At 45.5% G+C, this 16,369-nt stretch overlaps 1 protein-coding gene across 3 annotated transcripts in view; it reads right to left on the bottom strand.

The window, feature by feature from the left end:
* Nucleotides 1–16,369, bottom strand: part of tmem98 (transmembrane protein 98) — a 58,512-nt gene that overhangs the window by 4,912 nt on the left and 37,231 nt on the right. For all 3 annotated transcript variants that reach the window (XM_052038656.1, XM_052038655.1, XM_052038654.1), the window contains exons 3-6: nt 8,877–9,008; nt 7,068–7,101; nt 4,516–4,631; nt 3,468–3,527 (exon numbers count right to left, since the gene is read on the bottom strand). In XM_052038656.1, coding sequence (XP_051894616.1) covers nt 3,468–3,527; nt 4,516–4,631; nt 7,068–7,101; nt 8,877–9,008 — 342 coding nt within the window. The remainder of the gene's footprint in view (nt 1–3,467; nt 3,528–4,515; nt 4,632–7,067; nt 7,102–8,876; nt 9,009–16,369) is intronic.

Here is a 16,369-nt window from a genome sequence, read left to right as displayed (position 1 = left end):
CCAGGTCCTACTGGTGTGAAGGACTCTGTCCATTATGGGATGGAGGTGTTCCTCAGTATGGGATGTTAGTCCAGCATCAGCAGCATAGAACAGCTCCCTGATGGGGACCTGGTACACTTTGCCTTGGTTCCCAAGCAGTCAAAACTGAACAGCTTTCTAATGTAAGTGTGGATGAGCTGAAGATATACGGCAGTAGTGGTGACAAGAATGTGCCAAAGTGTTGGCACCAGAATGTGACCCCATTCAACCCAATGTCTGAATTTGCCCCATCATAGCTGTTCCCAGCCCTCCTAGTCTGAACAGAATGGATTGCTTCAGTGCACAGCCAATCAGTAGCACGAATAAACTGTCTTGCTCACACTGTTGAATGCTGAGTGCATTATATAATGGTCTCCTCTGTCCATGGCATTTCTCCTGCCGCCACTGAACTGGGGAGATTATTGATTGTGGATGCTCCAGTTCTGAAACCGCTCTGGGCTTCAGGTTAAATGTGTTCACCTGAAGTCTACATTCTGACAGAGATCACAGAGCTGAATATGTTTCCCACTATACTCAACAGGGAAATCCCTTGGTAGTTGTTACAAATGCTCTAATCACCCATGTTCTTATAGAAGGTCAGTCTTTGCATCCGCTTATGCTGAGGTATAGACCCTTCCTCAAAGAGAGACAAGCAGGAGACCTGGCTTGGATCATCAGCTGAAACCCTACCAATGGCAATTGAGTCAAAACCTCTATTAATGGCTCAGCATCTAGCTCTTGTGACAGACACCCTCATGGTGTCTGGAGCCTCCTTGGTGATGATTTTTCCTTGAGCACCACTAATATTCCACCCATCTCTCCATCTGTTTTTACAACAGTTGATGGTCTCTTCTGCCTTTGTTTTCAGTGCTACTGCATAAACTGGTGGCTCTATTGCTTTTTTGATCCTATCATTCACATCCCTCACGTTCCTTGTATTAGAGGACAGTTGTAGCCACTAGCTACTGGCACAGGGCCCAGCACAATGTTAGGTTTTATTTCAAGCACCTCTCAATGAATTCTGAATCTTCTCACTCAGATCCCTTGTAGTTGATGAGGGTGGATCATTTGGTCTCAATGACAGCATCCATTACAGCAAAGTTTTCCTGAAAGTTTTCTGCATTTTCCCTTCTTGTTCCCCATATGTTGGGAGGGCAGCATTGCAAATGGTCTTTGAACTAAAGTCATAGAACCATATCGCACAGAGAAAGGCCCCACAGCCCAACTGCTCCATGCTGACCAAGATGCCTATCCAAGTTAGCCCCATTTGCCAGCATATGGCCCATAACCTTCTCAGCCTTTTCTATCCCTGTACCTGTTCAACTCTTTTAAAAGTTGTTACTGCACCTGCCTCAACCACTTCCTCTGGCAGCTCATTCTGCATATGTAGCACCCTCCATGTAAAAAAAAGTTGCCCCTCAAGTTCCCATTAAATCTTTCCCCTCTCACCTTAAACCTTCCCTCTAGTTCTTGATTCCCCAACCCTGGGGGAAAAAAAAAGACTCTGCACATTCACCTCATCTATGCACCCCATGATTTTATACACCCCTGTAAGATCCTCTCATCTCCTAAGCTCTAATGAAAAATGTCCCGACTCCCCTGTCCAACTGTCCCCTGTCCAAATGTCCCTTGAGCATCCAAGTTTAATCATCCAGCCAATGGCAGCTGTGACTTCAAGTGCCATGAAACCCTGGAATGGCCACCTTAAAGTCCCCCTCTCCAAGCAATCCCCCAAAATTAATCCCTTTGATTAAGTTTTTGTCTATAGCCTGACATGTCCATCTTTGATTTGTTGTCTAAGCATTTAACAACACCCTGTGAAGTGCACTATGCTAAAGAAACCTGTCCAAACTCCCCTTATAACTTGGTCCCTCAAGAACTAGCACCATCCTTATAAATGTTTTCTACACTTTCCAGTTTAGCAACCTCTTTCCTATAGCAGTCCATTCACATTCAGTTTACTCAAAAAATCCAACTCCTTCCTGTACTCTACTTGGGAATGTTGGAGAGCGCTTGTTCAATGGAATCAAGGAACTGATGTTCCTTACCTGGATAGGGAGGGCAACTGATGTCGATATGATCTTTCTGCTTTGAATGGCAAAGCTTTGAGGAGTTGTGTCCTGATCTTGGTACACAATAGAATCTGCTTCACAGTGTGTGCTACAATGGGAGCATGCACTAAGGAGAATTGTGTCTGCTAATGACCAGATCCAGCCATGGATGTCTGCAGGACACCTCAAGGGATGGTTTGTTCTGAGAAAGTGCTATTTGCACAAAGGGCACAAAAACACGTGGTTTACACAATACATTAAATACTGACATCAACTGCCTACATTGCATTAATCTGACACAGCCGTTAAGCCCATGCAATGCAGGGGCAGCTCTGCAGTATAATTTGTTGAGCAGCACAAGTCACACTGACAACACATGACTGCCATTTGCAATAGAAAATGGAAACAAATTACACTGGTAGTGCTGATAGAACCAGTGCTCACAGTGACAATTTTACAGGTTTTCATGAGTTTTACGCTAATGTGGCTTTTGAATAAATATTCCAGTTAACGAGCAAAGCAACTATCTTCAATCCAGTGATAAATGCAACCCTCATCCAGCCCCTACCAGTACCAAACTTAATGTTCATCCATAGTCCTTTTGACCTTGCAATTCTCAGTTTGCAATTTTTCTCCATGGTTTCCATGCTCCCTGACACATTTACATCCTCTCTTCCTACTACCCTCGAAGCTTGTTGTTCCTCTAATTCTGGTCCCTTGAGCATCCAAGTTTAATCATTCAACCAATGGCAGCTGTGACTTCAACTGCCATGAAACCCTGGAATGGCCACCTTAAAGACCCTCTCTCCAAGCAATCCCCAAAATTAATCCCTTTGATTAAGTTTTTGTCAATAGCCTGACATGTCCATCTTTGATTTGTTGTCTAAGCATTTAACACCCTATGAAGTGCATTGTGCTAAAGGAATTATAGAAACACAAACTATTGTCACACCATGCAGTTTATGTTGCTGCTGGTTGGTGTACAATCCCTGCCTCAACACCAGCAACATGCTCACCCCTGTATCAACGCACTCCCACTTTTAGGTTGGAGTGTTTGTCCCTTTCTGTCAGCCCCATTCTGTCTCAAGAACTATATTTCCCACTTCTCAGTGTAAGCAATATTACAGTGTCACATTTTGCACTGAGCTTCACACATGTAATGAACCTGCTCTAATTGAGATGTCCCAGCATTAAAAAACTGCTCTCAAGAAAATCGTGCGTAACATGTGAATATCCTATATCAGTGAAAGCAGATGTTTCCAATTATGCTGCTACCCAGGTACATTTGTTTTGCCAATTCCACATGTTGCAAATTGGGAGGTTTTCACACACGTTTTATTGTATAAAGTTCTAAAGAGCTGATATGTGATCATTTTAACAGGAAAATAACTGTCTGACCTGGCATCCAGGAGCTTGGGATCCAGTGGTGGGTACATTGATCTCACAACATCATCCACCCTAACAGTGGGAAGGAAAGAAATATTACTGCAAACCTGTCAATCCAGAAAAATTCTTACTGCACAGAAAGCAATGGAGTACATTTAACAATGTTCAGACATGTCATTTTAATGTTGGAGTAGACAAATGATTTTAATTATCCTCAAGTTTGTCCCCTTGATCCCATCCCACCAAGCAGTGGAATGATTCCCTTAACTCCATCGTCTATAATATATTCCTTCGTCTTCTCAGCTCTGTGACATGGGTATAGCAGAGTCCTGTTGGGCTTAGGTTGGGCCTAAGACTCCACAATATTGTGCCCTTCCTAGTGAAGGATTAGTTGCTGGAAGAGACATCATGACTGGTCTCTAAACAAGGCTATTGACATTAGTCCATTTACTCAGGTCATCTACATCTGCTTACATCCAGCTGCACCCCGCAGCCTGAATAATTTTGGTAAATAACAAAAGTTTCACAATGATTTGAGGTAACCCTGGCTCCTTCCCTTGCAGGAAATTTCTTCAAGTGAAAGTTTTGAAAACACTGCTAAGATTCTCCAGAAAAACAGAAGTCTCTTAATTATTGGACATTGGCCAAGAAACAAGAGAATTGTGATAGAGGTAAGACCCTGTCCTCAGTATCTTCAATTGGAAATGAAGTTGGGGAGGGCAGCAGACTGGATTCAAGTATTTATAATTGTGAAAGGATATACAAAGTAGAATCTGAGTTGTCTTGTGCTAAACCAGAGTGTTTCCTGAAGCCCTGTGGTTTTGGAAGCAGCGACAAGTCACAATCAGTGCATCGTCCCCTGTAATTACGGAGGGGAGAACACTCCTGAAGCCAGAAGTGAAGGGCAAATGTTTAGTCCATTGCACCAATGCAATTTCCACTACAAATGTTAGTTCCTTTCAACAGCCAAGATTTATAAGCCCATCATAACTGGATTTGTTCTTTAATATCTGTGCATTGCTGGTGCTCTGTTGTCCTAAGTAGGACAGGCCTCGCTCACCTTGGGCTAATCCTCTTCGCTACCACAATAATGTCACTCAGCCTGGCTGGCGATTTGATCTTTGCCCCTGATCCCATCGTCATGGCAACAAGTTTCTCAGTTAGAGTATGACATATCTGTAAAACAAAATGCAAATCCATCAGGATCATCAGGTCTTTCTTAAAATGCTAAAGTAATCACCATAACTTTGAGACAAAATTTGCCTCAGATGTGACTGTGTGCATTTCTAACTAAACGTGCCGTTGGGTGTTCATTTCTCCAAACTTTCAGCCAGTGCCAAGGACTTAAAATTACACCAAGCATTCCAGAACAACTTTTCTCAGTGCCATTGGAGTCAGAGGGCTCCTTCACAAGCTTCCAACTCCCTTTCACAATGCGAGAATAACCTCACTTCGTGGATGCCAGAGGCACAACAGATCAATGAAAATGATGTCTGGCCTGGATCATTTACATGCAACCTCACTCTGCAGTTGCTGGTTTGCACACTTTTGCAGTCGGACGCACTGAGTATAGTTGCTTACAAGAATTTAACAACGGGTTTTGCAGTTTCCAAATCCCACTTGAAGGAATAAACCTCAACCTTTTCATTTATTTTCCTCTCACTCCTGCAGCTGCCAGCAATGAAATGAAAAAGGATCCAAGCTTAGAATTTGATATGTCAGTACTGCTGGTTATTTCCAAAAGACATTTGACAAGGTGCCACACAAGAGACTGGTGCATAAATCAAAAGCCCATGTTATCAGAGGAAGTCTTTCAGAATGGATTGAAAACTAGCCATCTCATAGAAGTGGGTCCTTTTCAGACTGGAAGGAGGTAACGTGGAGTACCATGGGGATCAGTTTGTGGTTTGCAGTTGTTCAAAACTAAGTTGTTTAAAACATTAAAGACCTGGAGGAAGGAACAACGTTCAAGGTTTCCCAATTTTCTGGTGATATGAAAATTGGTGGAAGGGCATGTTGTGATAAGGATCCTGTGATTCTGCAATGGGATACAAAATAGATTGAGTGGGCAAAAGACTGGCAAATGGGAGTTTAATGTGGGGAAGTGAAGTCGTACAGTTTGGTAAGAAAAATCAAAAGGAAGTTTATTATCCAAGTGGAGAGAGACTGCAAGTGAATGAAGTACAGAGGGATACAAGTGTTCTAGTGCATGAATCACAAAAAGCTAGCAGGCAGGACTAACATGTAGTTGAGAAGGCAAACGGCATTTTGGCTTTCATTGCAAAGGGGTTGGAGTTTAAAAAGGGAGGTTTTGTTGCAATTGTAGTGTTAGTGAGGCCTCACCTAGAATATTGCATATAGTTTTGGTCCCCTTCCCTAAAACATAGTAACGTTGGAGGCTATCCCAAGGAGAATCACCAGGCTAATTTCTTGGGAGGAGAGGGTTGTCCTACCAAGAGACTAATTAGTTTGGGTCAGTATTCCTTAGAGTTCAAAAGAATGAGGAGTGACCTTATTCAAGCGTACAAGATCCTTAGAAGACTTGTTAGGGTAGATGTTGGGATGTTTTCACTAGTGGGAGAATCTTGAACAAGGGGACGCAACTACAAGGGGCCAGTCATTTAATACTGAGGTGTGTAGAAGTTTCTTCTCAGAGTGTGGAAATCTCTGGAATTCTCTGCCTCAGCAGGCAGTGGAAGCTGAACAAGTGGAAGTGGATGAAAATGTTATAGTTTGAGTAGAGGGGTCTGGACAAATGGCACAGAAGAGGCATAGATCAACAATGATCATAGTAAATGGCAGGGCAGGCTGGAAGGGACATGATGGCCTGCTCCTGTTTTATGTTCTTGTGTTATTGCACAGAACTACTGAATTCCTGTTACATATTTTCCACTGCATGCTGTACAGGATGAAACAAAAGGCAACATAAAGGGACATAATTTGGGTTTATGAGTTTGCGACAGGGGAGGAGGGTGTGGACAGATAGATGCTTAATTGGGTTCTGGTGGGGAAGATCCAGGGGCATTAGACACCAAGGGCAAGTCATGAAGGAATATTGGAGTTTCTATTGGCTGAAGATTGTCACTTTAAGAAGAGGATGTCGAGGGAGTGATTGGGGTCTCAGTTGTTTGGGGGGGGGATGTGTGGGTGGCCGGGGGGACTGGATTTTGATGAGGGGGTGTAACAGCTCAGTGGATGGGTGAGGAATCCAAGGACAGAAGGCTTTTCCTTACTAGAAAAGTTAGTGTCCCAGGAATGCCCAATTTCAGGCACTCTCTGGACAACATGGACTTACTTCCTTCACAATGGAGTATTGAACAGGAATTACATCACTAATGCATACAACATGGAGATCACATCAGACATGCAAGTGCAACACAGCCAGGAAGTGCCCTGGCCAAAATTCTGAAGAGATTTGAAGTGATCTGGAAGTGGTCACTCCATGAAAAGAATATTTTCACGTACATAGTGCTGACACCAAAAGTTCTATGCATTTGAATTTTGTGCCCTCATGGGCAAGGTCAACAAAACAAATGGATTATTCCTGACCATAAATTGTTAATATAAACTGACACTTCATTTTGATTCCCAAAAAACACTCACAATTCTTACCTTGAGAATCTCAATGCAATGCGACACCAAGCCCCTAGAAAAGACAAGTTTACTTGTTACACACTTTCAAATGTAGAAATCAATCAAAACCCCAGACATTGTTTAAATCACTGCTAAGTTCCCACACCCTCTCACATATTATGGAAGTACAAAACAACAGAAACAGGTCAGGGTGACAACCTTTCGTCAGAATTGAACATTAACATCCACAACTACTGCCTGACCTGCTGAGTATTTGTGGCATCCTCACTTTACTCCTGCTATCAATATTTGTGTGACTGCACTGATCAGAAGCCATGAGTACACAGACTGATTACTCCAGGCATTAGGTGCTGTTGAAAACAAGCGATAAACAACCTGGAGCAGAACACCTTCACTCTCAGCTGGGGGTTATCAGACAAATGTAACTATTCTGATTTAAACCAAAACAGAAAACACCTCTCAAAATAATTTTAATTACCTTAGTGTTCTGCAAGTATTTTTTTTTAAAAAATCACACAGCAGTGTCAATTTTCTCATCAGTATTATTTTACTATCAAATATAACTCACCTTCATTAAAGTTACCATCTACATTAGTATGATAGTGTGGAAGGTCTAGGCTAATGCCAGATTGGACTAAAGCAATCTACTGCCAGTCTCTCAGTCCTGGTCACTCCTTGATCTCAGCTACATAAGAACAAAAATAATAGAGGTGTAAGCCATCTGGCTCCATCGTTTAACAAGGTCCCATCCAACCTTTTACCTCTGTGCCATGTTTGGAGATGCCAAACACCTCCTGAGGAGGGATGGAGCCAGAGGAAGGAAAAATTAAATGGGAATTTGCCACTGAGATACTTCTTTTTATCACCTTAGGTAACTAAAGTAAGGGAAGAAATTGCATTTGTGTTATATCTTTCATTATCCCAGTGCATCCCTAAATGCTTTACAAAAAGCAGTGACTGATCATGTAGGACAGGTAAAAGTCACTTTCTTCAGAGTAAGGTGCTGCCAACAGCACCTGATAATCCCAAGGCAGTCTGTATAAGCAGTATTGGTCAGGAGTCCAAGGGAGGACTTTGATGCACAGTAAAGCTCCCAAAATCCAGTGTCTAATCATTTACAAATCCTGATAATTTGGCATCTGACTCACTCATTAGTACACCAAGTGCTCATTCACTGCAGACCTAGGTAACAGATCACAGTCTACTACTGAGTGTGGGCTGACCGTGTGGCCAGAGTTGAGGTTGGGGTCAGGAATGTGGGTGGGTTTGTGGTTGAACCCACGGATGTGGCCAGAGCTGGGGTCCTGAAACAAACAGACTGAAACATACAAGCTGAAACTTACCAGGTTCTGTTTCCCACTCCCTTTAACCTCACTGGGGCATAGCTTATCACACCCTCTAAAATCACTGGGTTCACTGGAAATTCTATTACACTACTGTATAACACTTAGTGAAATATGATTGTGTTGGGGTATTAATTGGGGTAACATCCAATAGTCCAGAAAATTTGCTGGTCCACTACCTCCAGAGTCCAAAAGGTGCCAGATCATTGGCTATTTTACATTCACCTGATGCGATCTCAGCTTAGGATCTCACCTGACAGACAGCACCTCTGAGAATGCAACCTTCGCTCCTCACTGCACTGGACAATTCACCAAGCTCATCTAAAAGCAGACAGGCTCCTGGTCTTTGGTTACAATCCCTTGTAGTAATGGATATGAATGGTGGGAATTCAAAATATTTATTTGATCACTATCCTTGACTCATTTAAAAAAAAACTCATTCATCGGTTGGTCAGACAATAAAAGGCCTGTCCTCTATACATACGAAGCATCCTCTATCCACTCTTCATTCTCCAGGATTGCCTCAATGTGAGGGTTTGTGATAACAACGTCATCCAGTTCCAGTTCTGAGGGCTCGCTCTGGGTCTCCATTGCTCCAATCAGGTCCACTGTTGGTCTATTGGAAAAACAAAACAGAAGGTAAGCCACAAACTTCCAATAATACACCAGGTATACCAAAGGCCATGAGAAGGAGAGACCAAGTATTAATAACTAGTCTTTGATAAGGTCACTGATGTCAATCAGGGTGGAATTAGGTTGCTGTAATTGGCTTCAAAGTTTCTGGATTAACGGGGGAAATTGGCAAAGACTCCAACCTTGGCCATTCCCAACAATTCCTGGTGAAAATTCACATCTGCAGATGTTAAAGAAACAAGATCAGATCTGGCTGTAGTTAAATTTTATTATGATGCAGCAATTATTCTGGGTCTATTTTTAATCCTGGCAGAGCTTTGTAACATGTAATAATCTTCAGTATTGTCACGACTGTAGAGCAGGCTTGACCCAAAAGCAGAGTAGCAGAGAAAATTTAGCAGTGAATGACTGTAATAGTAGACTGCCAAATAACAAGCCACAAGCAGCCCCCAAAACAGGAGAGAAAAGAAACTAAACATGGCAGGCAACAAGGTAACCTTAGGCAGGGAGGGTAAAGCTAGGAGTGACTGGTTGGGACTGGCTGGCTTAATGGGTGAACAAGGACTGTGGATGAGAACTGGGGTTAAATAGGCTGCAGGTGACGAATCTGAATGAGCAATAAGTGAATCCTATTAGTTAGGTGGCAACTAGGAGAAGTGCGAGCGAGTAGGCCCAAGGACACCCCCCCCCCCCCCACTTTATGGCCAACCCCCAACAGCCTGGGATGATCCTGATGGGTCCGGTGGAACTCAATGAGCGATGGATCCAAGATGTAGCTGGACGTCAGTAGGAAATGGTGAAATTGAATTGTTTGAAAAGGGCCCAGCGAGCCTGATGTGGGTTGAGTTGGTGGGTCTGTTGCATGGATACGAGGTTCTGGTGGTCAGCCCAGATCAGGAAGGGCTGTGCTTCCCATCAGCCAACGTCTCCGTTCCTCCAAAGACCCATTTAATAGCAAGTAGCTCCCTGTCTCCTACTCCAAGATGGTGCTGTGCAGGGTTGAACTTGCATGAGAAGGCAATGCAAGGGTGTCTCTTCCCATCTGGTCCTCGCTGGGAGAGGATGGTCCCGGCACCCATGTTAGATGCGTCCACCTCTACCGCAAAGGATCCGGAGGGGTTTGGATGGCAGAGAATGGGAGCGGTGGTGAGACATCTCTTGACTCCTTGAAAGCGTGGTCCGCAGCAGCAAACCAGGTTCTCTGTGAGGTAGGTGATTTGGTGGAGGAGGAGAGAGGAGCAGCGATTTGGCTGTGGTTTCTAATGATATGGCAGTAGAGGTCGGAGAAGCCCAAAAGGCGCTGTAGCTGCTCGAGATTGCGCGGTCAGGGCCACTCCGTGACGGCACGCATCTTCTCTGGGTCCATGGCTACACCTTGGGGTGAAAGGACGTAACCCAGGAAGGATATGGCTGGGGTGTGGAACTGGCATTTTTCCAACTTGTAGTACAGTTGGTTTCCAAGGAGACGCCAAAGGACTGAATGGATGTGACAGACGTGGTCTTGGGGGCTCTTGAAGAAAATGAGGGCATTGTCAAAGTAGACAAACGCATACCCATATAGCACATCTCCGAGGATCTCAGTAATGGAGGCTTGGAAAGCGGTTGGACTGTTGGAAAGTCTAAAAGGCATCACCAAGTATTTGTAGTGGCCAGTGGGTGTTATGGACATCATCTTCCACTCATCTCTCTGGCAGATACAGATCAGGTTGTATGCAGTCTGTAGATCCAGTTTGGTGAAGATCTGGGCCCCACGGAGGGTTTAGAATGCGCTATCCATCAAGGGGAGAGGGTAGCGGTTCTTCATGGTGAATTTGTTGAGTCCACGGTAGTCAATGCAGGGATGAAGGACCCCCCAGCTTTTTTGACAAAGAATCCTGCACTAGCTGGGGACAGGGATGGGCAAATGAAGCCGTGCTGTAGCACTTCAGCGATGTGGTCATTCATGGCTTGGGTCTCAGGAAGAGAGAGGCAGAACAGACAGCCCTGGGGAGGAGTGGTGCCCAGGACGAGGTCAGTCGTGTGGTCTGAAGCGGCAGGGTGGGGGCTTCCATTTTACTGAATGCCATGGTCAAGTCGTGATATTCCTGTTGGAGTTTGGAGAGGTTGAGGGTTTCCTCCATCTCCACAGATTTACGGGGTGAAGTCAACCAAGGGTACAGACAGGTGGTCCGACAGGTGCACTGGATGACCAGGCGAAGTGAGGTGGTGAGTGGAGAGCCAGGAGTAACCCAGGACGAGAGGAGAGACGATCAGGAGGAATTGGGATGGACTCACGATGCTCTCCGATGCTCATGTGCACCAGTTGTATGCACTCTCTGACTATCCCTGACCCCAAGGGAGGTCCATCAATGGCTGTGACGTTGAAGGGGTGAAAGATAAGTTTAGCAGGGAGTCCAAACTGCAGAGAGTCCGATCCAGAAAGTTGTCTGCTGCGCCAGAATCCACCAGAGCCTCCTGTGGGCGTTGAGCCAACAAAGTTCAAAGGAGGACAGAGAGAGAGTGAAACAATCTCCAGTACCGGAACAAGAGGCTGGAGAGAGCTTACCAGATAGGACGCCCCTCGTCCCTACCTGGAGGCGCAGTTTTCCAGATGCAGTGGGCATTTGGTGATGATCTGGAGGGTCATTCCATAAGATGCATGTCAATACAGAGAATCAGCGTGATGAGGCTTTCAAAGTCAGTGGGCATCTCCCAGGTGGACAGCTAGTCTTTCAAGCGTGTGATAGCGGGCAGCTGCACTCCGCCGCGAGGGTCCTGAATTCCATAGCGTAATCCAGCACAGAGTGCGAACCTCGATGCAGGCGAAGTAACAGATCCGCCACACCCCTTCCACTTCCCGGATGGTCAAAAACCTGGCACATCTCAGCAGTGAAATCCTCGTAGTCATTGCAAATGGTAGCCTTCTTGTCCCAGTAAGTGATGGCCCAGGTCAGAGCTCGCCTAGTCAGAGAGATGAGAAAGGCAATCTCCGCCCAGTCCGTGGAGTACAGAGACAGCTGGAGCTCAAAGTGTAAGGCACACTGGGACAGGAAGGTGCAGCATAGGGTTGGAGATCTGTCAGAGCGTTCAGGCACAGGAATCCGGGGCTCAGAGGGAGGAGGTTGACTGGCGCAGAGTCACTGCAGCAGGGCAGAGTTGAATGAGAGTGGCGGACAGATGGTCAATGGTTTCCTGCTGCATCTGGATCATGTGCTCGTGTCAGCAGGCGACTGCCTTTCAGGTGAGTTACACTGCTGGGTCAACCGAGGGCTCACTCATCCTGTCACGACTGTCGAGGAGGCCTGACCCAAAAGCAGAGCAGCGGAGACAACTTAGCAGTGAACGAGGACTTTAATAATAGCTGAACAACAAGCCACAAAGGGTCCCAAAACAGGAGAAAACAGAAACTAGACACCATAGGCAACAAGGTAACCTTAGGTAGGCAGGAAGGGTAAAGCTAGGAGTGACTGACCAGTTTGATGAGTGAACAAGAACAGTGGATGAGAACTGGAGTTAAATAGGCTGCAGGTGATGCATCTGGAACGAGCAGCAGGTGAATCCAATTGGCTGGGTGGAGACTGGGAGATGCCTGCATGTGCAGGCTGGGAGGTGTCCGTGGGAGGAGGCCTGACAAGTCTTCAAACATAGAGAGGAAGACATGCTGTTTATCTGCATATAACCATCTTTACCTTTCTCCTCCTGACTCCCTCTGCTGGTTGTGTTGATAAACCAACACTACAACAATCCGAGGCAGACAGAGACTGAATTTGTACACCTCAATATACTACATTCCTCCCCTTAGATTGCTCTCCCCTTTAGGGTATACAGATTATAACTCATCAATGCAGAAGAAGAATTCTGTAAACTTCGTTCTGGTGTTCAACTGTCTGGGGTTCAACAAGGCACAGTCATGTGTCCATTTAAAAGTCAAATCTCTCTGGTTCCTTCCCCATTTAAAAGTCAAATCTCTCTGGTTCCTTCCATTGCAAGCAGGGTATCTTCACTCGGGGACATGGGACGCTGGTGATACTGGATGACATTTAGCATGTGGAACAGGTTCTGTTGTGATCTCATGATAAGGAACAAAGTCCTCCATTGGTATTGGTATTGCTTTATTATTGTCACTTGTACCGAGGTACAGTGAAAAACTTGTCTTGCATACCATTCGTACAGATCAATTCATTACACTGTGCACTGAGGTAGTACAGGGTAAAAACAATAACAGAGTACAGAGCAAAGTGTCACAGCTACAGGGAAGTGCACTGCAGGTAGACAATAAGGTGCAAGGTCAAACAAGGTAGATTGTGAGGTCAAGAGTCCATCTCATCGTATAAGGGTCTTATCATCGTTCAATAGTCTTATCACCGTGGGATAAGACACCTCCATGTCACTGATGCAGGGTTTCGAACCAAAACATTGACAATTCGTTTCCTCCCACGGATGCTGCTCGACCCGTTGAGTTCTTCCTGCAGATTATTTGTTGGTCCTCCATGTCTTTGTCTCGGTCAGGACGGACATCTACTGAACCTGTCTATTTTCCACTTGTACTGTACAGGTCAAAGGTCCTTTACGTTTGGGTGTCTGTAATCCTGGACCATCCCCCTCTCCCCAGAACAGAGCATCCAGACAGTCTAGTCATTGCATCACAAGCTCTCAGTTGCTGCAGTTGATGGTTGGAAATGGCAGAAGACAAATCAGGCTTGAGTGAGGCCAGCTGAGTGTGAGGCTAAATGGTTGTGAGGCGGACATTTTGAAAACAATTCAAAATACCTGTACAAGACATTGGTGAGACTGCACTTGGAACCTTGTGTGCAGTTCTGGTCACCTAGCTATAGGAAGGATGTCATTAACCTGGAAAGGGCACAGAAAAGATTCACAAGTATGTTACCTAGACTGGAGGGCTTGAGTTGTAAGGAGAGATTGGATAGGCTGGGGCATTTTTCTGTGGAGTATAGGAGGCTGATGGGGTGACCTTATGAAGTTTATAAATCATGAGGGGCATAGATAAGGTGATCAGAGTCATTTTCCCAGGGTAGGGGAGTCTAAAACTAGAGGGCATAGGTTTATGAGAGGGGAAAGATTTAAAGGGAATCTGTGGGGCAAGAGAGGGAGGTGGGATATGAAACGAGCTGCCAGAGGAAGTAGTAGAGTTGGGTACAATTACAACGTTTAAAAGACATTTAGACAAGTACATGGATAGGAAAGGTTGAGAAGGATGTGAGCCAAACACAGTCAAATGGTATTAACTTGGGTAGGCATCTTGGTCAGCATGGACGAGTTGGGCTGAAGGGCCTGTTTCCTTGCTGAATAAATCTGTGACTCTATAATAAGGTATTTCAGTGTTCCAGTATGGGTCAATCTTTGGGAAGCAGGGACTGAGGATCTATTTTTGTCCAGGCCTTGAATGTTTGTACATCCTGCTCAGCACCACCAATAGCTGCAGGTTGATATGTCGGGAACAAAGTATGACCAGCCCCATTTCATTTCAAGAAGAGATCAAATTCACGTGCAACAAACTGGGGACCATCGTCAGGCACAATTGTGCGACAATTTGCCTCAGAGGACTCAACATGTTCATTTGTGTGAGATGCACTCCCAGCCATTTTGAGTGGATGTGAATCACAGCTCGGGTCCACTTCAGTGTAGTCCACATGAACATGGTCCCATGGGGTAGTGGCTAGGACAACAGATACAGTGCTTGTTGTTCACTGTTGTACCACAGAAATCACTGAGGATCTTTAAATAAAGAAAACTAACTATCTTTCATTCTCTCTTGCCAGAGAACAGCAGGAGGTTTCCCAATGGTGCAGGGTGCCACTGACTGCAAGCACATCCTTTCCAGGCACCGTAGGTCGTTTCTCCTTTATACAGAAACTGGATGATCTCTATCTGTTCTGTAGGTGTGTAACCAAAAGCAGCAAAATGTGCACCTCAGTGCTCTGCATTGTTCCAAAAACCCATGGTGCCTTCATTCTGCAGAAGTCTGCCTTGCAACTGCATTGAAGCCACCAAAGTTTGCTGGCTGAAGAACAATGTTTACCTTCTGATCACAATGCTTATGACTCAAGTGCAGCAAGCTTTGCAAATGTGTGCTGCTTGCTTAAAGTATAAGCTTTTCCTTTAAGATGATGGAACAGGCCACTGACCTGCTAAACTGGCGTGCTGAAGGAGCTCAGCAATATTTATCTCAGTGGGTGTCAAGTCATGTGATGGTCTGTCCCTTGTTGCCATTATGAGGGGCAGCCTTGTAACTAGTTATAGTAAGCAGCTAAGGAGCAGGAGGAGAAGAAGCAGGAAGCAGATGTGGAGGATGAGGAGGGGGAGAGGGAGGACGAAACCTTGATATCTCTTGTCTCCCTGAGCTGTCCACAAATGCAGCCCCAACTCCCTCTCAGCCATGGTGCCAACCTCACTTCCCCTCTGCGACTGACCAGCATGCAGCCACTTGGCCCTCATATGAACATGAAAGGCAACACAAAGTACATGAAATCATGCCATATTTCGTGGGCCTTTGCCCTTCAACGTTTCTCCACAGCTTCCGACTTTCAGTGAAGGAGACTGCGGTTGATCATGGAGGACCAACAAAGGCAGCTCTAGGACTAAAGGCCAGGCTTTAGCCTGCAGCCTCTCAGCATGTGGGGCAACTGTCTAGACTGGCTGACTGATGTCCAACAGCCAGCTGGGCGGGGATGGGAGGGGTAATGTTGTTTTCTGAGGGAAGGCAAACAGATTCGTGCTCCACAGAGTCACCATTGGGTTGTTAAACTGCTGATCTTCTGCACAGAGTCAGTGAAACACAAGATGTTGGAGGAGCTCAATGGGTCAGGCAGCATCTATGGAGCGAAATGGACAGTCGATGCTTTGGGTCAGGAATGATCAAGAGTCTCAACTGGAAATGTCAACTGTCCATTTCCCTCCACAGATGCTGCCTGACCTGCTGAGTTCCTCCAGCATCCTTTGTGTTACTCCCGATTCCAACATCTGTAGTCTCTTGTGTCTCCATTCTGCATATGGTCACCCAGCTTAGAAGAGACCAGTCTAAGCTTTCACAGCAGCTCTGAGACCTTGACTGGCTACTGTTTTCACTATAATGCAGCCTGAAACATCAGACGCAACATAATGGTTGCGTCCACAAGCGACTTCCACTTCCGCACTGCACAGGATGAGCTTTGAGTCACTTCAAAGCCCAATACCTTCTCTGAGCCACCTGCAGCAGGACCCATGTGCAACCTCACATTACAAGGAGTTGGCAGCTGTAGTTTCCTTGCCCCTGTGCCGGCTGCAGCCCATTCAGACCCAGGCCCTCAGCACGTGTAGGTCCCTCCACCCTGCCATCTGAATGTGAGCATCTGAGCTGGTGGCAGA

Source organism: Pristis pectinata, chromosome 25 (assembly GCF_009764475.1).
Source record: "Pristis pectinata isolate sPriPec2 chromosome 25, sPriPec2.1.pri, whole genome shotgun sequence".
Classification (NCBI taxonomy): Eukaryota; Metazoa; Chordata; class Chondrichthyes; order Rhinopristiformes; family Pristidae; genus Pristis; species Pristis pectinata.
The sequence above is the reverse complement of the archived record's forward strand: the minus strand, read 5'-3'. Positions and strand labels throughout refer to the sequence as shown.